Here is a 24,843-nt window from a genome sequence, read left to right on the forward strand (position 1 = left end):
ACAGAAACAATTTCCAACTCAGTCTCCCTGATACTTAGACGTTCAGGGGGAAGAAGCTGCAGCAGCTCTGTTCTTGCCAGAGCACAGTCCTCCTGCACAGGGCCACAGGGCCATGCACACACCAGGGTATGCTCTGCCTGGGAAACCCTGCACCTTTCATACTCCACAGAGTTAGCAGGAATAAGGCACATCAAAATATTTAATAAAAAAAAAATGCAAACCTTGGCTTTATGTCCACTTCTCAATTGTTGAGAAACAAATGCTACATTTTAGACATGGTTTTGCCTGTTTTTTATGTTGCTAAATACTTGTGTTGGCTACAGGCACTCGCTAGCTGTACTCCCACTGATGCCTCTAGCTCCTGATAACCAAGTGTCCAATTTGGGATCTTTTTTCAGGAGTGGGCTGACAGCAGTCTGTTGTATTAAGAAGAGCAGACTTTCCAAAATTAAAGGAATTAGAGTTTATTCCAAACCTGAACTGCCAAATATAGAAAACATTTTTTCTTTTGTGAGCAAAATACTTATTAGATTTGTTGGCTTGGAGCTCCAAGACTTAAATGGGAGATCTATGACTCCCAGGGAAGTTCAGTGAATCAATTTAGACCTCAGCCTTAATCTGTAACATATTAAGGTGGGCAACTGGGCTATTAAGCTCCAGAGATAAATGCTCCAAACCCCTCACAAGTGACAGCCCTACCAGTGTTGCTGCCTTTCTGATATATTGTTTACCATGCACATAATAAACATGCAATCATCACCTGCTCTCAGTAACAACTAAGAAACAAGGAAGGATTTGATACTGTTTAGTGATGCTTTTCTATTGGGTTTCATCAAAATTGCAACACTTAATGGTCTTAATAAAAGCTATCAAGACTCAAACTTGAAAACTAACACTGAAAGTCATTGTACATGTATTTTAAATAGTTTGAGTTTTTACGAGAACCCTTCTGCATTACCTGAGAAAAAACAAGCTTAAAAACATCCTATTTTCTAAAGGAAACTGCCATCATGATCCAAAGTTTGACTGCACACTCTAAAACCAGAATTAGTTTGTTTTTTTCTTGTTATGTGGATTTGTGGTCACGACTAAAGTTAAATACTCAACTCTAATTTTAATAGGAAAAATGACATCGTGCATGAAAACTGCTTTAATGCCTCATTCCAACACAGACTTTCTTCAAGAATATGGGAAAATCACCTTGTCCCTCAGTTTCCTCTGGGAAGGAAATCCATAAAACATATTTTGAACACATCTCCTGCCTCAGAGGAATTTAAAAATAAACCTACCACAAATTTCCAGGCATTTAAATACCACACTGTTGAAAGCCAACTAAATTCTAAAGACAGAAAATAAGTCAAATAGGATGTACAAAACCCCAGTTTCTGAAATAAGGTAAAATGGAGATCAAAAACATTTGCTCTCTGATTCGTCTCTTACCGTATGAGATTCTAACTCAGCCATTTTCTCCGGAGATTCTGAGCCCAAATAATAAATCCTTATCACGTGGTCAGTACTACCTGTTGCAATGAACATGCCACCTAAGAGAGACAGTGTTTTCTGTGAGAAAAGCCATCCAAGGCACAACTTATTTTAATTACTGCTTTATTGTCAAGGCAGCAAACTACAGTTTTAAACAGAAAATGTAATCAAAATGTATGTCCTGAACAAAAAAAAGTTAACTCTGACAACTTCTGCTTTGATCTGTATTTTCTCAGACCGTCAGTGATTAAGCTATTTTCTTGTAACGTTTGTTCTATTTATGATGTTGCACAAAAAGGGCACTATTGTGTAGTTTACAGCACTGAAACACTTTTAGTAATTTCAGGATTTCTGGTTTTAAAAAAGGAACGTGGGCAAGGCTCACATGGCTCTAGAGTAGCTCTCAATTTCAGAAAGCAAAAATTAATGAGAAATTACATAATTTTGCTTGTAAAAATCACCATTTTTGAGAATTCAAAGCTGCAACAAAGGATGTAAATTAAGCTGATATTTTTAAACGCATTGAATTGATCCTCCTAGAACTTATCCAAATTTGGAAGATCAGCAGAAGTCACCTGGCTGCCAGATTTCAAGAACTTTTCACTCAAAAACTTAACAAGAAGAAAGCTTAAAAGGATTTTAACAAAGAAAAAGCTCTAATGTGCAAAACAACAGCCTGAAAGTACAGCTTTCCTTGGAAGGGGTCAAGACATTTTAGCTTAAATTATAGAATAAAAAAAAGTTTGGGGCAGATGCTTAGCATGGAAAGTTTCAAACAATCACAATTTGACAGTGCTGGAATTAACTGAAAAAAATGTTTAATACCATTCATATTTAAAAAGAAGCAACAGTCATGTCAGTAAAGGAATTACAGTTCATAAAATACCTTCAGCTACCTTACAATGCGTACGTACCAGAACTGAAGGATGAACAAGAGATCTGAACACCAGGCCTGGACCTCTCTGCAAACTTTACAGGGCGATCCCTATTTGCAACAACACAACATTTTTATTTTTCATTATTTTATTCCAATGCCATTCAACAAGAACAGTGCACTGCAGCTCAGCAGGCTAAGGTCAATATGCCCATCCTAAATCTCTTTATTTCAGAATTCTCACCTAAGTTTGCTAGAAGTTATTTCTCATTTTAGTAATTTTCTTCCTCTAGTTTAGTAAGAAAACCATCATTTTCTAAATTGAAAAGACTATTTAACTTATTTATCATGATACTCACCAATTCAAAACTATTTAAAACAGAACCTGGCAAACCATCAGTCTAACAGCATTTACTCCCTATTAAATATGGGTCTGATGCCATCTACATATGTGTGTTCTCATTAAAAGCAACGAAATTCTTCTGCCTGTACATTCTGCATCAGGATTTAGGAGGAAGCTGAAAATCCTTCCACAACACTGGCTTGCAAAGCACAAACCACAGAAATAGTAGCCCTGATCTCTGCCTCCCCCCTGGGCTGTAAGGCCAGAGACCCCCCAGCTCCCTGCCCCACACACTGGGCATGGCACTCACACAGTGTGTCTATAGGAAAACATATCCCAAGAAACTTGTTTATTGAGAAAGAACACGCCCTTATTTAATTATCCCAGCATTCCTATCCACGCTAAAACTGAAGAGAAATTCATCCTTTAAGATCATTATAATTATCTAGACAGGCTTACTTAAATTTCACGGTGTTAACGTGCCACTGCCAGAAACAGATTGTTCCGTCAGCACCAGTAGAAGTGAGGTATCGTGTTGTTCCTTTCCTTGCTGGAGAGAACTAAAAATAAAGTTGTAACAGTTAAACCAGCTAATTTCTTTCTCCCTGTACATGCTGGAAGCTTGTAAATGGACGTTGACAAGAATCTTTTTCACAAACATATTATCTTTCTCCCCAGGAGCAGAGAGCGCAGGATCAGGGATAAGCACAGAATCTGAACTTGCATAAAAACACAGCCAAGGAATGCAAAATACCTACATTTTGACTAGCAAGTCTTTGTTCCTACCACACAAAAGTTAGTAAAGGAGAAATGAAACAAGCCTAGACCCTCTTAATGGGGCAACAAGATGAGGAAATACCTCTTTTAGGACAGAACTGGATCAAAAATGGTAACAAAGACAAAAATAATTCCTGCATCCAAGGCCAACAAAGAACAGCAGCACAGTAGGACTCCCACTCCCTCCCTCTTCCTGAACCTCTCTAAGGAATGGGAAAGTTTTTCATTCTGAAGCCTCTCACTTCAATTTCACAACTGCAGCAACACCTTTAATCCTCTGGCTACCTGGTAATTTGATAAAGGAATCAAGCACTGTTTCCTCAAAAAGCCATGACTGATTATTTTCTAAATTACCAGAGTTTTACCAAAAGCTTGTCAGGAATGTGGGTGTATATATATATATATATATATATATATATATATATATATATAAAATATAAATAATATACAGAACACAAAACCAGGTTGTAAATTACATCTCCAAAACAATCAAAGAAACATGCAACATAGTTCGAATCAGAAAAATTGGGAGCGTAGGCAAGAGGAGGAGAAACAAGACTCCCAGGGACTACTGGCATGTTGGAGAAGGCTGATGAATCAAAGGCAGCAAGGCTCCAGAAGCGAGGGATTCTGAGCCAAACATCCCCACTCGTTCTCCCCTCCGTGTGCACAACCTGCCAAATTGCAGGGATTGTCTTCCTTACCCTGGAATTCTGTTTTGTTGGAGGTTTCTGCCTGGCTGTTGGGGTTTTCTTTAAAGCAAATAAAGTGCAAATTACCAGCCATTATTGACTGTGCCACCACGAGAGAACTGAGTGCTGGAAGTTCAGTCATTTTTTCCCCGCTTTGCTATTGCTCACTGGGCACTTGCCACCAACTGGAACTGCCCAGGCACAAGGGCAGATTCTCTGCAAACCCTGATCTGTGCTGTACCGTGGCTGCTGCAGTGTCTACATATGCTACAAGATCCAGAACATCTCCTTATGGTACAGGCTAAGATAAGGAGCAAATAAGAAATGTGGAGTAAGGATTTTTAGCTAACAGCATCCCTCTGAAAAATAAACGTTCTCTATGAACAAACGCCTGTTGGGTCAGTGGCTGTGCAAGGACAGCCAGCAAACACCAGTCATGTCCCCCTGGCTCAGCCACTTGATCTGATGCTCCTGGTGACCACACGTTTGCTAGATCTGAGGAAGAAGCAATGAGACCACAGAGTTAAAGGCAGACAGAAGAAGCAGGATCACCCCCTCACTGCGCAGGAGTGAGTTTGCCAGGGAACACCACCCTCGAGCTGGGGCAAATGGACACTGCCAGAGATGAAAAGATAAGTTTTATCCCTGATTGCTACCCACATCTCTTATTACCGTTTGAATTCAAGGGTTTAGGAAAAAAGGTCATTCCTTACCTGTATGGAAGTAATGGAAGCTGAATGGCCCTGCAGCACTGCGACTGGGGCGCAGGTTCGAAGACACCACACTCGGACCACTTTATCACAGCTGCCTGCAGCAAGCAGCGTGTTCTCGTAGTTAACAGCCATGTCAGAAATCTCAGCCGAGTGTCCTCGCAATGTTGAGAGCAGGCGCCCGTCATCTGTAGCCCAGATTTTGACCAAACAATCATCTGACCCCTAATGCCACACAAAAATTTCCAAAGATTATATAAATAATATGTTATGTGTACATAATACACAGGTACACTGCAGGTGAACAAGTATCTAAAGCACCACTGCGCCCTGAACCTGCCAGAAGAGCAGCTTCAGTGGGATTCCACGGAGGCACAGCTATTGGAGTTGGGAATCATCTTGTGGGGTCAGGGATTGAGATATTTATAAAATAGAAGCCACTGTCTTATGTTTCATACTAAGATAGGATTACTGCTGCTAATACAACTCCTCTCAGTTCAGTTCAGTAATAATTAAGGCAGATTTAAGAAGATAAAGTGTTTCATTACATACTACCAAAAGACATATTTATCTGTGTGAGCTGGATCAAGCCAGCAGTAAAATCAAAGTGACAAATAAGACTTAAGGTCTAAGGAAAGTTAAGGTCTGAGGAAAAATAGCACTTCAGCATCTGAGGGACCTCAGAGCCTCTGCCGTGCTCCTGGAGCTGTGAGGCAGCGGTACCACGAGGTTCAATTTCTGTTAAGAGAAGAAAGCTGGACCAAAGAACTCCAAATGCTGTGTCAGTGAGATTTCAGTTCAGGACAGGACACAATTCAAAAGCAGATCCAACACAGAGCAGTGTAAAATATTTTTACCTATAGTAGCAGCTACATAATTTCATACACAATCCCAATATCACCAAGGATTTTTAGGCAGTTCACAGACTTTTCCAAAGAATACTAACAGTGGCCAGGATTGCCACTATATACTCAGAAACATAACACGCTAAAACCAACTGCAATATCAACATCATTTGACTTTAAATTCCATTTTCTAACCTGCAGTTAAGTTCAAACACAAATCACTCAGTTCTTCACGTAACTGCAGATGAGAAAGATTTTTTATGGCGTAAACAAACGGAAAAGTCCTCACTATGACCTGGAGTAATTATCATTAATAACATCTCTGTTTGACCAATTCATAAGGAGTGGAGAAGAACACAAAGACAACAATTAGCCTGCCAGGCAATCTGTTTCTGAACACCTACTGGTAAGAGATAAGGGCAAAGACAAGACAAGACAGGGATTAACAGTTAAAAGTTGCATTATTAATTTGAAAAATCTGTTAATTTTTAAATCTGCAGAACAAAAAGCAAGGGCAGTATCACGGAAATCTATGTTAATATATGCTGGAGAAAAACTTAAAGTAATATTCATATATTCACTGACGTACTACAAATTCTAGAAAGAAAATTTAGCAGAGAAGTAAATTGCAGATGAAATAATGAGGTTGTCTATTTATCATCAAGTTTTTACCGAAACACAAGGGAAGGGTTGCCAGAGTTTCCAAGATTACCGAAAGGTAAAGTGTAGTATTAAAAAAAGGGTTAAGATTTCACCCAGCAAGCAGCATGCAAATTAATTCCAAATCCTAAATACTGCAGGTGTCGTTCAGTAAGAAAGATAATAAAGAAAAATAAGCACGTGTTTCAAGTGAGAGCTGCAAGCTCTGGACCAGACCAACGCTACTGTAAGGTCCTACACGGGGAAGCAAACAGCTGACTAAGTTTCAGTCTACCAGAGCTGTGAGCAATTTTAAAACACCAGGTCAAGTGAAAAGTGACAATTAGCATAGAAAGAGATGGGGTTTCCATACATTTCAAGATTTTTCTTCCTTTCTTTTTCTGGAAGCCGTGTCTGCACCTCAATCAGTAACTAAGAGGCTGTTGAGGGACTCAAGAAAGAGAGAAATCAAACCAGGCAAAGCAATCTTCCAAGAAAAGTACACTTTTCAAACTTACTGTAAAAATCCTTCTCCCACTGCGATCGAAGGCGATACAATAAACAGATGACAGATGCCCCAAAATCCTCTTATGCATCTTCATGTGTTGGTAGGTGGATGTTGGGAACAAGTGGCTGAAACGTCCACATCCAGTTAATTGCCTGGCAGAAATTATATTTACTGGCAGAGAAAAACAAAATAAAAAGAAAACTAAGACATGAATTTTGTCCGGAACTCCAAGTAAATATTAAATCAAATATAATGTTTGGTAACAACTGTATTATTATAATCCATAAATCTGAACCTCTTCCACCTTATCAGAACATTCTGTACAGTCTGGTAAAAAGAAAGCCCACTCCAGATGAAACCTTTCAACATCTACCACACCACACACTGCACCTGCTTTCTTATACACAAATTAAAGCAAAATAAAAGGTTCCTACCACAACTTGAAGTTATTCCAACGTTCAATTCACGAACAGGCAACAGATACATTTATTCTAGCTTTTCAATTCAATCCTTTAGCTTAAAAGTATAGTGAACAACTTGACCCACTTTCTTAATTGTATCATCATAACATTGCCTATCTGCACAAAAAAAGATTATGGAATATGTTAAAAAAAAATCTACAAAGTCAAGAAGCATCATTTCAATGGGTTATAAATATACAGAAGTGTGTTACTGGTTAGTAAGACTGAAGTATTTATACACAAGCAGAGAGATAAATGAGCAAGGAAAAGAAATTGTTTCCAGATTTACAGAAAGTATTTTGGTTTCTCAGTTTTATGCTCTGAAATTTGGACTTTTTTTAATCACTCGATGCAATTGAAACACTCCATACAAGAAAAAAAGTTGCAGAAAAGGTGTAGATGCTTGCAAAAGTCCTCGGGCTCCCAGCATGACCTCACCTTCAGTCAATATTTGTTTTTCATGTAAAAACACATATTCATCAGTACAAAAAAGCAAAATACACTAAACCAAATTAATTTACTATCTACCTACTATTCAATTGATACCTGATATTATACAGGAACTTTTAAATGAAACTGTCTCCCCTAGCAAAGTAAAAGTGAAATCTTTAACCCTTTTTCCCCACCTCTTACAGGAGGGCACAGAGATCCCGTCGCGATAAATGCTGTACAAAGGCACCGTCAGGTTTGCCTACACATTATTTTATTTACTATTTAAGTTTGCCAGCTTAAAAGCTAAGTTCTTAAAAATACTACACCTCCCTTTCCCCCACACTGTGGACACTGTTATGCCAACACAGAGATGTAACCATTTAGCAATATGATAATTCTGCTGTGCCTTTCAACGCTTAAATAATTTACAGAATCACAGAATCACTCGGGTTGGAAGAGCCCTCTGGGATCATCGAGTCCAACCATTGCCCTGACACCACCATGGCAACTAGACCAGGGCACTAAGTGCCATGGCCAGGCTTTTCTTCAACCCCTCCAGAGATGGTGACTCCACCACCTCCCTGGGCGGCCCCTTCCGATGCCTAATGACCCTTGCTGAGAAGAAATGCTTCCTAATGGCCAACCTGAACCTCCCCTGGCGAAGCTTGAGGCTGTGTCCTCTTGTCCTATCGCTGGTTGCCTGGGAGAAGAGGCCAACTCCCACTGCGCTACAACCTCCCTTCAGGTAGTTGTAGACTGCACTAAGGTCACCTCTGAGCCTCCTCTTCTCCAGGCTAAACACCCCCAGCTCCCTCAGCCGTTCCTCGGAGGTCAGACCCTCCAGACCCTTCACCAGCTTGGTCGCCCTCCTCTGGACTCGCTCCAACACATACTAACAGTGTATCTGCCTTTAAACAATTCCAAACGGCTTTGCACATTTTTTTTTAACCACACAAAGAACTGTGTGAATCAAACTGTACTCGCATTTCCAAATATTCCCACTAATCACAATACCTTCTGTGCACTACAGTGTTCCCTTCTGAAAAGTTACCACTGCTGTTTGTTGAAAATCACATGAAGGAAACACTAAAAGGTACAATGAACAGTCAGGCACCTCACTCACCCAGCCTTTCCTTTGGCACTCAGCACCTAACTTTTCCCATCAATTCCCACACTTGCAATCAGTCCAGCTTCAGACGATGTGAAAGTAATTTCATTTTTTTCTGTGTCTATTTCCCTATTTGCACAATGGGGACAAGACTCCTAATTTAAAATAATAATTAAAAATAAAAAGCACTGCTTATGAAATGCTTCAATCATGAGTTTCAGACAAATAGAGAACTATTGTTGTGTCATAAGGAGCACCATCTTTATCAACAAAAAGTAGCAAGTTTTCAAGGTTTCTGACCCTCACTGTAAAAATGCTGAGGGTGTACCAGAAATGTATGCCCCACACACAAAGCTGTGACTGAGCTTTTTGTCTTCCCACAGTTTATAAACTATCGCTGCCTTCAAAGGAACTGCAAAGTAAACCCCCACCACGAAACAAAACAAACATCCTCAATTCCAGCTCTCAGTATTTTTGGTAGAAGGTTAATACATAATATCAAATAGGGAATCACACACACACGACAAAAAGCCCCGTGAAGTTTGCTTTCTTCATTACTATGAAGTTATTGTACTCATAAAGCCTAAAAGCATTAAAAAAAACCCTGATTCCTGCACAGAGAATTAGCAACATCTTAGCCCTAAAAACTGTTAGCAACCTATCTAATCAGCTGCTGTTGCACTTCATGCCACACTGGGCATTGCAGCTGCCAAGTCTACCCCCTCATATTTCCTGCCAGGAAAAACATTCAAAACTGCATCGATGTTATTTCACACGAAAAGTGAGCGTTATCTAGTCGTCTTGTTAAGAAAAGCTAGTTAGTTTTGTCCACAAATGGAAAGGCCACCTTCTCAGATGAAGTTCTTCACTCCTAGCTGCTGAAATGAGCACTACCTGGGTGCAGAGATGCCACTGATGCTGCCGGGAGAGGTGGCCTTTCTCTTCCTTAGCAGGTGCTGGGAACAACCTGCTCCAGCCTCAGCACAGAATCACAGAACAGAATCACAGAATCAATCGGGTTGGAAGAGCCCTCTGGGATCATCGAGTCCAACCATTGCCCTCACACCACCATAGCAACTAGACCAGGGCACTAAGTGCCATGTCCAGGCTTTTCTTAAACACCTCCAGAGATGGTGACTCCACCACCTCCCTGGGCAGCCCCTTCCAATGCCTAATGACCCTTGCTGAGAAGAAATGCTTCCTAATGGCCAACCTGAACCTCCCTTGGCGAAGTTTGAGGCTGTGTCCTCTTGGCCCATCGCTGGTTGCCTGGGAGAAGAGGCCGACTCCCACTGCGCTACAACCTCCCTTCAGGTAGCTGTAGACTGCACTAAGGTCACCTCTGAGCCTCCTCTTCTCCAGGCTAAACACCCCCAGCTCCCTCAGCCGTTCCTCGGAGGTCAGACCCTCCAGACCCTTCACCACCTTGGTCACCCTCCTCTGGACTCGCTCCAGCACCTCAACGTCTCTCTTGCAGTGCGGGGCCCAGAACTGGACACAGGATTCAAGGTGCGGCCTCACCAGTGCCGAGTACAGAGGCACAATCTCTTCCCCAGACCGGCTGGCTACACTATTCCTGATAGAGGCCAGGATGCCATTGGCCTTCTTGGCCACCTGGGCACACTGCTGGCTCATGTGTCACCTACCTACAGCAGTTTTCAAACTGCTTGAATTCTTCCTCTCCCTATAAACCCTTGCCTCACTCCATTTTTTGCAAGCAAAAATAGAAAACAGAATACTGGTACAAATATTTGTTTTAAAAATAGTTTCTTTAGTATTAAGGGTGATGACTTCACATCATACTATTTTACCCTCTGAAATAAGCGCTATAACTTCATAATGAGGACATAACATTTTATATAGCCAGGACATGTGGTGAGTAAGCTGTGACCTCATTGTAGGGCCTGATCAAGCACGAAGATCGGGTACCACTCACAGCCTGCAGAGGAAACACAAGTCTGGATTTCATAAGAACACTGGGAAATCAACACAGTTGGCTCACACATGCAAAATATCTTCTCAGAGAGTCGATGTGTGGCCACGAAGACAGCTAGACCCAGTAAAAGCACTAAAAGAACAAAGTGTTCCAGCTTGCATAGCTGCTGACCTCATGGAATGCCTTCACAGCAGAGAAACACCATTGATCTTCTGACCTCATTCGAGCACTGCTATTTGGCAGGCCTGAGGTAGCTGGATCACCTTGACTGTAAGCTTCCACACAGCTGACTTGTGCATCCAGACCATGCTATGAACTTTCTGGTTCCAAATTTTGTGTTACTTTCACTGACAACAGCTACCCACATAAGGATTTTCATATTCAGGTTAACTAAAGAGGGAAAAGAATCTTCTTTCTAATCTGCTTTGTGTTGTGTGAAAAAAAAGCGCCTCTGACAAAACCCAAACACCATTCCAAAGCAGGTTTGTCATGTGTGAGTAACTCAGGTTGCTGAGGTACTGAATGACCCATCTTTATTTTCTGACTGGAAGAGCACAAAGGGAGCCCTAAACACACCATTGCTGCAAAACCTGTGAATAAACCATCTAAAAGACCATCCTCACCACATTCACTGCGTTATCCTGTAAGCAGCAGAAAGCTATGACGGCGTTTTCCCTTCCTCTCCTCCCCCAGCAGAACACCCCAGACCTCCACACCTCAACACACAAACACCATGCTCCTGAGAATGGACTTCCACAGGTCAGCGCTTTCTTAGAAGCCAGAAGAGTCCCAACTCTGCACAAACACACTGGGAAAAGGCAACACTGATCTCTCACTCCAGTTCCCCTGTGCGTGCTCTTTTCCTTTGGAGTACGGATCAGAAGGTCCCATCCCAACCCCATCCAGACGCAAAGGCAAACCACTGCGGCCAGCGACTCTTCCAACTGGGAGGGCAACCACAAGCACTCCCAGTCTCGCAGAAGAAAAACCCACTTATGGCAGCAAGCTTAAATCTTCATCATTGGAAGGGAAATAATATAAGAATACTTTTAGCTGCTACTTCTACACCTTATTTACCTGTCTACCCAGGTGATTACACAATCATTCCGTCTCACTCATGAACACACACCATTATGGGTGTCTATTACTTCAGCAAGTAATTCCAGACAACTCTGTCTGACTAAGCCAGCACAGTATGAGAATTCACAATTACAGCAAAATATTAAAGAGGTTGGGCATACTTCTTCATCATTCACACACACATTCCGTGGCTGTCGCTACTCACCAGAAAAAACACATAGATTTGGCACAAATATACACAGAAGGATTTTGTGACTTCCACTTCAGGATTAACAACGTGGAATCCCCAAACCAAACTCCTGCCCTCTGTACAGCTTAAGTATAGCCAGCTTCTGATTTTAATCTTTATACACATTGTCAGGAGAATGCATCTCCTACCAAACCATTCTCCTCTCTTACCAGTAGTTTATGTATTTACACCAAGGAGAACTGTATTCTTCCAGGAACCAACACTTACAAAAATTAACTCCTGGCTATAACAGACCCTTTTCCATAGAACACCTTTGCATTTCTTAAAACACAATTCATAGGAAAACACCAAAACCAGCAAAACATTCTGTTCTCCAAGTCACTAAACAGTCCCCAAACAAGCAGCACAGCCCTTTGTCACGATGGCACGACAAATGCTGAAGTTGGATCTGTGAGTATGGTTCATTAATAACACCCCATATGCCAGAAACACACTGTCTGATTCTCCTCTGATGAAAGAATTGATCCAGGAGCCCTTATAGAAACACAACTATAGAAGCTGAGTGTGTGCAGTAATCTATAATTTAGCCTGTTAGCAATCCATCAGCCCAACTGCTAACAATAAAGTAACTGCAGAACCAGCCCAAAAGAATAAATACACAGATACGTACAGAAGTAACCATACTAGCGTATGGAAATAGTTTTCTTTTTTCATGTCCACAGTATGACTCATAAATTATTTGACAAAGGCAGGAAAAGTACTAATGCAATAGTTCCTTATGCACTAGTTCCAGGCAAATATCCGTTCCTTTTTCATACAGAAGGCCCATAATTAACTTTGCTGCTCTGTCACACTGCTGCCACACCACCCCAGGCCTTATGCAAAGCACGCTATCGATTTCAACCACACACAGCCCAGGCTTCGTCACTTTCGTGTCTGACAAATGTTAATTTTTAGTAATGAGAGAGAAAGTGCAGAAGCACAAACAGAGGAAGAGACGTAGCAGAAACATCATCCCTGCATCTCCAAAGGGATGAGAGAAATGTACGTGACTGCATCTCCTAACAAGCCACGAAAAGCCTATACATTTGCACAAACACACATAAATACGGATAAAACACCCTAACAAGGAAACAAATCGTGACTGACACAACTTATACTTATGCCTGCAAGAATCAAATTTGTTTACTATAAAAATGGTTAATGAAAGTTCAGACCATACAAGGAAAACACTTTCCAGTGTAAGCAAAACAGAGCAGCTTTTTGATGATATGTAAGCTGAATGCTTACATATATCTGAGTTTTATACGAGTTCTTTAACTGTGTGGACAACTGAAACTGAATTCACACAAATGTTGGTTTGGGGATTATTTCCTTTTTGGGGAGGGATGTTGCAAGCAGTCTGTTTTCTGTCATAATCGAACTAAAAGGAATTGTTGAGGCAAAAAAAGTTCTCTGAGAGCCAGGCACTTTGTTCTGGCTAAGACCCCTGCATGAAAAGATTGTCTCCATGCTCCTGCGATCGTGCCTGTTCGATCTTATAAGCATATGTACATATGACGGGGGTGTATCATAAAAATACTCAAGCACATTGCCCTGCAAAGAGGAAGTTGATGTGCAAAGCTTTTCAACATGGCCCCAACGTTTTAATATGTGTATTAACATTATGGAAAATCCAAGCCTGAATAATATAAAAAGGGTTATTCTGTTGTTAGTGAGAAACCTTTTTCAGACTAATTCATGGTAAAATGTCAAAAAAAAAGCCATTAATGCAAACTTTACACAGACTCGCAGAATCAGTCGGGTTGGAAGAGACCTCTGGGATCATCGAGTCCAACCATTGCCCTGACACCACCATGGCAACTAGACCATGACACTAAGTGCCATGTCCAGGCTTTTCTTAAACCCTCCCCAGAGATGGTGACTCCACCACCTCCCTGGGCAGCCCCTTCCAATGGCTAATGACCCTTGCTGAGAAGAAATGCTTCCTAATGTCTAACCTGACCCTCCCCTGGCGAAGCTTGAGGCTGTGTCCTCTTGTCCTATCACTAGTTGCCTGGGAGAAGAGGTCTACTCCCACTCAGCTCCAACCTTCCTTCAGTAGTACTATACTTTTAAGCTATTTTGAACAGCACATCCCAATGTAAGTTTTAACCACTTGTACCCAGTATTGTAGTGTGTAGGCCACTTGTTTCTGTATAACAAAGCATTTCTCCCTTATTTATGAAGCCATTTATTTAGTAGTGTTTCAGTCAGTAAGCGTAACTTTCAGCTGGAACAGTAATAAAAATACAGAGAAGAAAAAAAACACCTGATGTGTGTTTCAAAACTCACCCACGTTTGGTGGTTTCCCATAATTTACAGGTAGTTCTGGAGGGCGGCCTCTGTGAAGAGCTGCAAACGCAGATCCTTTCCATAGCGTGTGTCTGAAGTCTGTACCAGCAAGATTAACAGCAGGTTAGTGAAACAATCAGCCAAACCAGGTCCAAGTGACCTGGTCTTCTTAGCATCAAGCACCACTCCCAGCATCCCAAAATAAGATCTGTCTTTTTAAATAGTCTGTCAGAGATCTGACACTTAGAGAGGATTGCTGCTCTGATTTCTAGTTCCTAGGCAATACAACTGTAAATGGTTTCAGCTTATTTTTACTTCATTTCTGCAACTAGTGAGTCTAAATTGATGGAAAGAAAGAGAATGAAAGAAGTGGGTGCACTTTCTACTGAGGCAGGACTGGACTTTGGCATGCTTTTAGTCCTTCTACAATCCTAACACATACAGGATCTCTTCTTATGAACTGTGCATTTGAGTATACACATACATGCACACATTTGCTCCCTGAAAGTGGGAGAAGTGAGGTTTTTTTTTTCCAATAAATCTGTTTTCCTGCAATCAGTGGCAATATGCCCTCCTTTCAGATTCCCCTTTGCACCCCACCCCCCCAAAAAAACATTGTTTTTAAAATGAAGACTGTTTTCTTTAAAGGCTCTCCAGCTATCTGCTGCCAACTGGCTGCACAGAGCCTCCCCTCTAGAACAATAGTGATTTTTCTGAGACTGTTCAGAGTGCCTCAGAAATGAGACCTGGACTTCTTCCATTTCTGGCCATCTGGAAGGAGAGAAATGAGCTCCCAGGGTGAGTAAGGACTGAAACAGAAGGACAGTGCCACAGATTGGTGGATCTGTGTATCACCATTTAGAGCTCTGAATATGAAGTGCACAAGCCTACCTGACTCAGACTCCTGAGAACACTTTCTGATTAAAACCCAAACTGTACCACAGAGTATTACAATGATACACATTAAAAACAGCACTCAAACTTTCTAAAATAGATCAAAATAGCTACAAATACTAATGGTAGATGGAAATTTCATACTGATACACAACTGGGGGAGCGGAAATCCATGTATGTCAGCTGTGCTTGTAGCTTCCCAATATTATTAGTGAGCGTGGTTTCATATTAGTGAGTGTGGTTTACACACCCAATGGCACAATGTCACAGCACCTTTTTCTGAAGGGTAAAAAAACACCATAAATTTAGTAGAAATCTCCTTGCAATAAATTTATCACCCAGCTTAGGAAGCACTGCATCTTTCAGTCATTCATCTAGCCTCCGCCCCCTAATTCACCTAAGAAACTTCTGTTGCCCTGCACAAAAATGTTTATTTTCTCTTTACATTTCATTGCTGTTTTCTTCTAAGATGCAAACTGAATGTGAAAGGAAGGAATGTTTCTCTGCAGGCCTCCCTGCAAACCTGAAATCCTCCACCCAATTATAACAAAGTGTAGGCAAAACAACTCAGTCCCAAAACTTCGCGTAAGGAAACTTGTTTGCAAACAGTGCATCCCTCCGGGTGATCCCCAGTGGATCAGCAGAATGCTACAGTCCCTGTTAGCATCAGAGGGTGACTTCACAGGATGCAGTAAATTAAGTGCTCAACTGCCACTGGAACAGGAAGGTCCTGCTCTTCCATCCCTCCTCCTCTCCCAGAACGATGCTCCCGCTGCCTGCGTCACTGCCAGCACTCCGATCCTTCCATGAGCTAATTTAATCCACTACAACAGCAATAACAAATTTCGCAACGTTTCAGCTCTCTGAATCAGCACATCACAGGATCAAAAAAGTTCTGGTTCCTACAGGGAAGAAGTGGCAGGGGCATGGAGGGAGGAACCGCTCTTTTCAAGAGCAGATGGCTCTCAGATCTGTTTAGCTGTAACACAAAACTGTGCTCTCGGGATCATTATCCCAAGCAGAGCAGTTTCAAAAGGACTAGGACTGGTGCTCTAGCCATGAAAGGAAGGGGGGCTTCGTTCAAATTAACTTTAAGCAAGGACAAGCAGGAATTATCACTGAAGAAATCAGTCTCACCTCCTCCCACCCTCTAAACGCTGCCCCAAATGCCACCCTGCCCTTCAAGCTGACACATCTGCCTGCACGGCCAGGGAATCAAATAACAGAACAAATGGAACAAATCAGCCTGAAAAATAGCCCAGCAAAATATAGAGACTGCTGGGTTATTTTAGACACAGGGATGTGTAAATGAAAAAAAAAGGGCTATATTTCAGCTGGATCACATCTCTAATCCAGTTCATTGCATCGTTTTACACAAACATCAGTCCAACATGCTGAGAAGGGAAGGCAGGAGAAGCATCAGGCAACTGTAGGCAAGAGCTGCTTAAGATGGCCTTTTCAGCCAAAAAAAGCTCTATGTAACAGGACCAGCAATAACTGTACTTTAGCAAGACTGCAACAAGAAAGCAGGAGCTGACAAGCACAGGAAACAAACCAGGGTTCATGCAGACATACACAGATCCCACAATAGGAATTGAAACAAAAGGGCTTTTGATCATTAAAATAAAATTCAATCACACATAAATTGAGACTCTTACCTTTTGCTGCCCTTAACAGAGACTGGCGCCCGACACCCAGCAAAGTCTGCACACCCAGGACACTCTGTGGGATTTCCTTGTCTAAGAGGGGTCCAAGTCTCTCACAGATCCTAAGAAGATAATCCGGAGGGATGTGTGCATTGACAGCCACCTAAACACACAAATAACGCAGATGTTGGAAAATTGTTTTATTCCTGCTTCTACTGGTATTTGTTTGATCCATATTCAAGTGTTAAAGTCAAATAAAGTTACTGAAATCAAGTCTAAACCCCCCTCAAAACTCATTATACCAAAGATGTCTTTTCATGTGACATGGAGCATTGAAACAGTCGGACCAGACATTCCAGGTGGTAGCAGCTACAGCTGTAATTTAAGATATCCCTTAATAACAAACAAACTCAAGAGTTCCCAGTGCAGTCCTCTGATCAAACAAAGTATTGCCTGGGGACTTTTTTTAAGCCTTTTTTACCTTTCAGTTCATTCTTTTCACAGATCTTTAGCTGAAACACCCTTGCCAGGCACTCGCATCACTGTAAGAAGCATGTGTGCTAAAGGCTAAAAACCCTAAACATTATCCTAACAGCAATACCTAGTCTCCAGTTTTTAGCTCCTGGGAGTAGGCATCTTTAAGACCCACATGTGTAGGCTCCTAATCTGTCGTGTCGGAAAAAAATTCTTCTTTTTTCCCTTTAGACAGAGACTGTTTTCTGTGGAGAGACAATAGTTTTTCCAACAGCCTGTTCAAATAGCAAATAAATTGTGCCTCATTATCCAGAACACCCTGCACTTGCCTGACTTCTGCTGTATTTACTAGCTGGCAGCAAAAACTCAACATCAGAGCTCATTTAGCTCCTCCAACACAGGACACACAGCTACATCCATCTCCTTTTTAAAGATCAAAAGTAACAGGTCACTCAGCTCTTAAGCACCTGTGACTGACGATGGATAACACAGTTATATCAGAACTATTTACAACTTTTGGACCTGGTGCAATATTACGAAGAAAGAGATTGTCATAAACCAGTTTTTTGTTTTACCAAGCCACAAACTCATGTCAAATAATACTAAAGCTGACCCGAAAGGGCCATAAAAGTGCTCATTGTAAAGAAATAATAGCAGGCATGTGCCTGCGCACACTCCTCCTCCTACACGACCACTTCAAATGTGTCTGGTCACAGGGAAGTGTTTTCTGCCAGGTTTAGCAAAGCTGACTGTGATTTAGAGAAGCATCAGAGCTGGTGGGAAGCAAGGAACAAGACCCCTTCTCTCAACAGCAGAGCACCACAGACAGGCCCTGGTATCCTGCCTGCCCAGACCCCAAGGACATGCCCAGCTCCGGCCCCAGCACACCGGAGGGAGCAGCACGCATCGGGAAGGAGGAAAAGGTAAGTGCTTTGCTCAGAACTTCTGCCAAAACATCGTTCCCTGAACTATGTCATCAAACAGATTATTAGTACATGTCATTGGGAAACACTCGTTCCAATTGGGCAAGAGCAGTGGTGCTACGGGGCTCAGCGCAGTGAGTCATGTGCTGTAGAGTGTAATCACCTGCATCACCAGCAGGATCAACACCATCCCACAAACAGGATTTTAACCAAAAAAAAAAAACCCAAAGGCTTTTCTAAGGACACATACAAATTATCATTTAACTAAAACCAACCAAAACCTTTCCAATCTGAATGGAAACTCTTAACAGAAGTGATACAGGCTTCTCCACACATCCTTTCAGTGGCTTCATGTTAAAGATATGGTCTGGCCTTTTGATGGACACAGAAGAATCGTACCTCTGTGGGGAAGAGAAACCTGATGATGGCATTAACATGGTCCCATTCCATGACTTCTCATACCATGAGCATCAAGGAATGACCCCACGAATGCTCTCTTGCACTGACTGGTTTCTCCAGCCATTCTTTATTTTTTTTTCCCCCAAAAATCATAGATTTCCAAAATTATATTGGTACCTTCTTAATTGTACAGGCGGTGAAGTTCAGTGTATAAGAATGAGTTGTCTTTCATTGTAAATTACATGATATAAAAGAAGTCAAAATGAGATAAAAGGATTATCCAAACTTTTGCATTTGCCTATCATTCTTACTCATTCCTGAAATATTATGTGTTAATGCTACAAAATATTTTATTATCCCGCGCTAGCCTCCCTTCAGTATGTAAAGGATGTGAAACAGCAGCAATTCTAAAGACAGAATCTGCAATTTAATAAAATCTGAGCATGAAATCCTTTTTTACACCTCTGATAATTAGCAACATGCTTCTCAGTCAACAATTGCCAATTCTAGCAATTTATCAAGCTGAAGATTAAAAGATTAAAAAGAAAAAGAGTAACCAATCCAGAAGCTGTAGAATCTTACATTTTACTTCCAGGGTAGGGAAAAAAACAATCCATACCACTCTCTCTGGAAATATAAAATATCACAGAAAGCCCAAACCATTCTCCTAGTGTAATGCAGCAAAACACTTCCCTTTTCACTCCATTTTTGAAGTAGCACCACAATTCTATGTCTAGAGAGAGGTGCTGAATTAAGCCTGGCAGCAAATATCCTACTGTGGAGAGGGAGCACAGTTATTCAACAAACAGTCCTGATTAACTTGGTGCATCTGCTCAGAAATGGACTTTGCTGCTTAAAGATCCGCAGATTAAGCCACAGTTTTATAAAGAAGAGCAAAGGGAGCGAACTTCAACACATGTGGACCAGCAACATTCAACGATGAAAGACAGCTGCACCAGACTCACGGCGCACGTGGCAGTTATCTGCACGTGCCTGGTGGTCATCTGCCTGGGACATCCAGACGCTGAGCAGCTCAGGACACCAGACATCTGCTCGATCGCTGCCCAGACCAGGAAAGTTGGTAAATCCATCACCCTGCTCACCAGCCTTGCCACCTGCGATCAGAACCCTGCCACACTACAGAAAGGCTGTATCATGCTGCTTTCCCTGCACATTTTCATGTTTCTACAAGCCAGAACAGCCCAAATAAGTGGCCCTTAATCTGAATATGATCACTGTTGTTATTACCAAACAGCTACGCAGGCAGCAACAGCAGCAAATTCTCCTGGAGATTTTTTTCCGTAACAACTTCCAGATAAAATGCTTAAACCACAGCCTAGAAAAAAAACAAGCAATTCTATTTTCAGGTTCCCAAAAGAACTTGAAACAAAAATCCTTCCTTTCACCTCTGCATGAGAGAGCTGTAAATGGACTTTAAGTACCTTTCCAAAACATGAAGCTGCAAAAATACAGCTGAGAAAAACAGTGTCTCCCAAATGAGATTTTCCTTAAAAGAAGGATGGAGAAAGGCAAAGCTTAGCATCAGTTATAGTCACACCTCTTAGTGTATGCTAGTCCAAACCCCACATGGTAAAAATCAAACAGCAAGGATATTATCACCTCCTCAAATATATTAGAAAATACTTTTAGAATATTAGAAAATATTTCAGGAAATAATTAGAAAAAATTAGAGACAACTAGTACAGGCCAAAGCTATGTTTAACACGACCTTTTAAAAAAGCATGTTAAAATAATGCAGAAGAGCTGGAAACATGCCAAGTGAGAGCAAGTCCTGCACCCTGGGATAAATTATAAAGAAAAAAGTGTTTTGTTGCCTTAAGATGTGAAAGACCCTATTAAAGGTTAAAAGGCAAGATCACAAGAATGCCACAGTACCCCAGAAGAGTTCTCTGACACAGTAACCATACAGGCCTTACAGAGCTAAAAACTTCCAAGAATTGGGTAAAGTGAATCCATTCTTTTATAAAAATCTATGTAAACAACCACAGGTGAACATAACACAGCCATGACTGCTCAAACCAGTATGCAAATAAGGTGCTACAGTGATAAGCAGCTGCAAGTAAAGAACTATTAATGATGTCAGGGCTGGGAGAAAGTCATACCCCTAAACCTGCCTATGCTTCTGACGTTGGAAGCATCACCACGTAATCCCAAAGACTACTGAGCAAAGGGTTGTGCTGGACAGCTAAGATGACAGGCAAGAAGCTTGCTGATCCCTGAAACAAACCAAGAGAATCCCCTGCTATGACTGCTGACAATTACTCCTCCAAGGAAGGTTTCAATAAACAGGAACCAAACACACACACACAGACTCTTTGTGATTACTGCTTCTGATAAGATATTCTCAGGGATGGGAGCCAGACAGCTCTGAAACATCTCTTTTGGGAAGCCCAGCGAAACATTGCTTCAAAGCACGGACTAAATTTGATGCAAGAGCCGCAGAATGGAAGCGACGCAGGCAGCAACGCAGACTTTGGATGGCTCCTTCGTCCCCAGTCCCTGTGGGCAGGCAGGTGTGCAGCAGCAGCAGGTTTCTAACCTCTAGGCAGTCGCACGACACTTCCCTCATTTGCCAAAATAACAATCAATTAAGAATCAATTGACAACTGTATCAAAAAGCAGCAGAGGAGACCAAGAGGACCAAGGCAGCTGAGCAAGCAGGAGATTACTCAAGCCCTCAAATATGGAATCTCAGCAAAAGGAGGCTCAGATACTGGACCTGCACAAGATGTCAACAGTATGCAAATACACGTGAATTCAAAAAGCCGTTATCCACTTGGTTTCCCCAGAGAGAGCAGGGTGAAACCACCACACCACCAGATGACATTTTCCTGAGGTGACAAAACCATAGCATCCCTTCTCTGCTGATGCTGGGACTGGCAATGTCTATAAATAACAGCACCTCAGACTCACAGCTAGTTTTAAGTCAATGCAGATGGGCAAGGCAGAAACTCAAAGCCAAATCCCATAAGCTGTTCCACACCAGCACAGCCGTTCGCAGATGCAAATTCTCCACTGTCCAACAACAGCTGATGTTCTGTTTTTCCTGAAATTATACATATCTTCAGCACAAAGACCAAACGGGGCTGAGCCAGAAGAGAAAGCCCATCAGAAAGTTCTTGAAAACCAGCCCAGAGCCAGTCATCTTTATCAGGAATAAACAAAGATAATTTCAAACAGCGGCCCACTGGAGACCGTTCTGATAATCTGAGTTGGTTCAGCTTGTCTGTACAACAGCTGACTCCACATTGAACTGCTATGGTTAAATTAAAATAGGAGTACTAATTGCGTGCAAGTCTGACATACTTCAGGCCTTCAAAAGGAGAGTGAAGGCCTTTACAAACACGTTTCATGTCTCAAGACCACCAGCAGTCAACAACAAAGTAAAAACCACTCTGGAGTACACCTGGACGATTACCTAGACAGGCAGCCACATGTTGCACATAAAAAGTACTCCGAAGTGGAAATAAGGAGAAAAGACAAAGGGAACACAAACGCATGTAACCTAGTATTTTCTGCGTGGTTTTGCTCGCAGTGCGTCTTAAATTACTCTTCTGCCTTGTGGTACCTGACATTTAAAGTAAAAGACCAAGTACAAATAAAAACGAAAAAGAAATCTCCACAGAGAGTTTTCAGACCTTGACTAAAAGCTCGAGTGAAGTGGGAGTAAACATTCCCTAGATAAAAGCCACCTACTAGGCGATTTGGTTGTTACATCTTTATCATTTCCAAAAGCCCTCAGAGCAGTAACAACGTACTCAATGGCAAGAGTATCGGCATATTTTCTGAAACATACCAATGCTAACCTGAACAGTCAAACTGAGAATGGAAAACAAAGTTGAAACCTCAGCAATTAGAACAAGAAATACTTTGTCAGATTTGCCAAAGCACAATATTGAGCAAACAAACAATGAGAAAAATCCTACTTCTCTGGGTTTGTAAACTCTCCCTGGGTTCCATTACCTCGGGCCTGCCTGACCAGTGTAGGTGCAGAGATGGTGAGTTTGGTTTCTGTCGGTGTGTTGACCAAGGAGAAACAGGCAGGAAAAAACTTTACCTCCAGTTGCTAGCATCTATGATTTAATTTTAGTTCATTATGTGACAGAGATAATTAAAATGAAGGTCAGAGTTACTTGTGTTCTTCACAGCCCTGGCTTTGTTCTGATCATGACATTCAGGCATCCAGCTAGCCCTGAAGTCGAGTAGTTCAGGTTAATATACAATCATTTGCAACCCAAGGTCCAAATTCCAAATACATCAGACCCTAAGCAATGAGAGGAAAAAAGGCCATTCTTCAACATCCTCAACAGCAAAAGCTTCAGTCTGAGCATTAACAGAGAAGCTCAGTTCATCCTACCTAGCATCAACCTGTCTCACTGTAATGATTCATTTAGAGTCCTGTTCCTTACTCTAAATCATGATAAACAGTTAAATAATACTAGATAAAAAGGCAATCAAAAAGGAGTGATTACCGTTGATTAGTTTAAGACAGTGGAAAAAAAATCTTATACTTAATTTTGATAATTCTATACAGCAAGAAGAAATTTCCCCTTAACTCCAACCCTCACTTTACAATGGTTTGTCTCCTGTTTCTGAAATTTTAAAGACAAGTACATGGTTTCAACAATGCCATCTAATACACAAGTGTCTCCGTTCAGCCCGCACGCAGGGCTAAACAATAACCAGTTGTTCTACCACCCAATCTCCGCTCGCCAACCGAGAAAGGGAATTGGGAAAAGGAGGGAGACTCATGGGTTGAAATTTAAACAGATTTCATAAAATTAAAAAAAAAAAAATAATATCAATACAAAAGACACAGAATTATACTTAGCCCATAGAGTGGTGGCAAGTCCCTACAGGGATAGCAAACATGGAGAGCAGAGCAAAGAGGCCCAGCTGTCCCCAACAAGCTTTGCAATTTATAGTGAATGTGACATTAATGTTACAGGACACACCTGTGGGCCAGCCTGGGGCAGCTGCCCTGGGTTTAACTGCTGATGGCCTTCATCACCATCCCACAGCTGGCCACAAACTGAAACACAATGTAACAGAAAATTGATTCTATAATTTTATCCCCACCAAATCAGGACAAGAAAAAGGTTTTAAGGCTTTTCTATTCACGCCCCACAGAATGAAAGGGAAAATGTATATGTTAATGTAACTGATGAAGCAAAACCAGTATGTCTGAAGTCAGACTTTATACTGCCACTGTTAATATTCCTTTTGGGTACAGGGTACAGTCACAAGCTAAACCTGAAACAGCCTATAGTTAGATTTCAGGTTCTCTAGCAAGACCGTACAGCATTAAAATTTATTGAATGCAGTACTCACTCCATGTCTGTTCACTCAATACACAGTCCTGGAATTATCCACAAGAGGTATGATGAAGCAAAACATTCATCTTAAATTCTTAATAGACTTTGGAAAGGGAAAGCCAGCAGGTACAAATGTCTCATCTCGACACAAGGAGCTCTCCCATCTGCATCCGAGCTTCTAGAATATTGCTAAAGTGGAAAACTAACTCTTGAGCAAGCTACAAAGCAGTTTGAGCAACAGTCAGGTCTAATTCCCACATCACCATTGCACTGTGCGAGGTGGGAAAGGCGAGGACGTACTTTCAGTTCCTTCCAGGTGAGGAGACAGCGATGACCACGCGTACGCAGTGTATCAATATTACAAAAGCTATTAGTAAGTTTACAGCATTCCAACTGCAAAGTGCTACATCAGCACTGTATGTTGCTACCCAGAGCTCCTAGGAATGAAAACAAGGCCATGTGCACCCTTCGCAGACACACCGAAATGCCTTTCCAGTTTCACTGCTCTCATGCGGAGGCCGGTGCGGGCGAACAGCCGTCCCCAGGCCCCTTGGCAGCGCAGAGGGCAGCTGACCTTCCTCAATGACAGACATTTATACTGTTTACATCTAGCAAAAGCAGCCACTCCAGATATTTCATCGGCGTTTAATCGTTTCAACGTTACATTTCCTAAAAATCCTGGTTTTTCTACCAAAGCAGGCCCGGCCGCCCCGGCGAGGCAGAGGCTTTGAGCAGAGGCTGCCGCCGCAGGCCAGGAATC

General features: G+C 41.8%; 1 protein-coding gene across 1 annotated transcript in view; it reads right to left on the bottom strand.

Annotated features, from left to right (window-relative positions):
* Positions 1 to 24,843, bottom strand: part of BRWD3 (bromodomain and WD repeat domain containing 3) — a 57,484-nt gene that overhangs the window by 30,869 nt on the left and 1,772 nt on the right. Inside the window, exons 5-11 of the mRNA XM_068411720.1 lie at positions 16,964 to 17,114; positions 14,412 to 14,510; positions 6,881 to 7,041; positions 4,882 to 5,103; positions 3,159 to 3,259; positions 2,397 to 2,467; positions 1,441 to 1,541 (exon numbers count right to left, since the gene is read on the bottom strand). Coding sequence (XP_068267821.1) covers positions 1,441 to 1,541; positions 2,397 to 2,467; positions 3,159 to 3,259; positions 4,882 to 5,103; positions 6,881 to 7,041; positions 14,412 to 14,510; positions 16,964 to 17,114 — 906 coding nt within the window. The remainder of the gene's footprint in view (positions 1 to 1,440; positions 1,542 to 2,396; positions 2,468 to 3,158; positions 3,260 to 4,881; positions 5,104 to 6,880; positions 7,042 to 14,411; positions 14,511 to 16,963; positions 17,115 to 24,843) is intronic.

The sequence above is a fragment of the Nyctibius grandis genome, chromosome 13, assembly GCF_013368605.1.
Source record: "Nyctibius grandis isolate bNycGra1 chromosome 13, bNycGra1.pri, whole genome shotgun sequence".
NCBI lineage: Eukaryota > Metazoa > Chordata > Aves > Nyctibiiformes > Nyctibiidae > Nyctibius > Nyctibius grandis.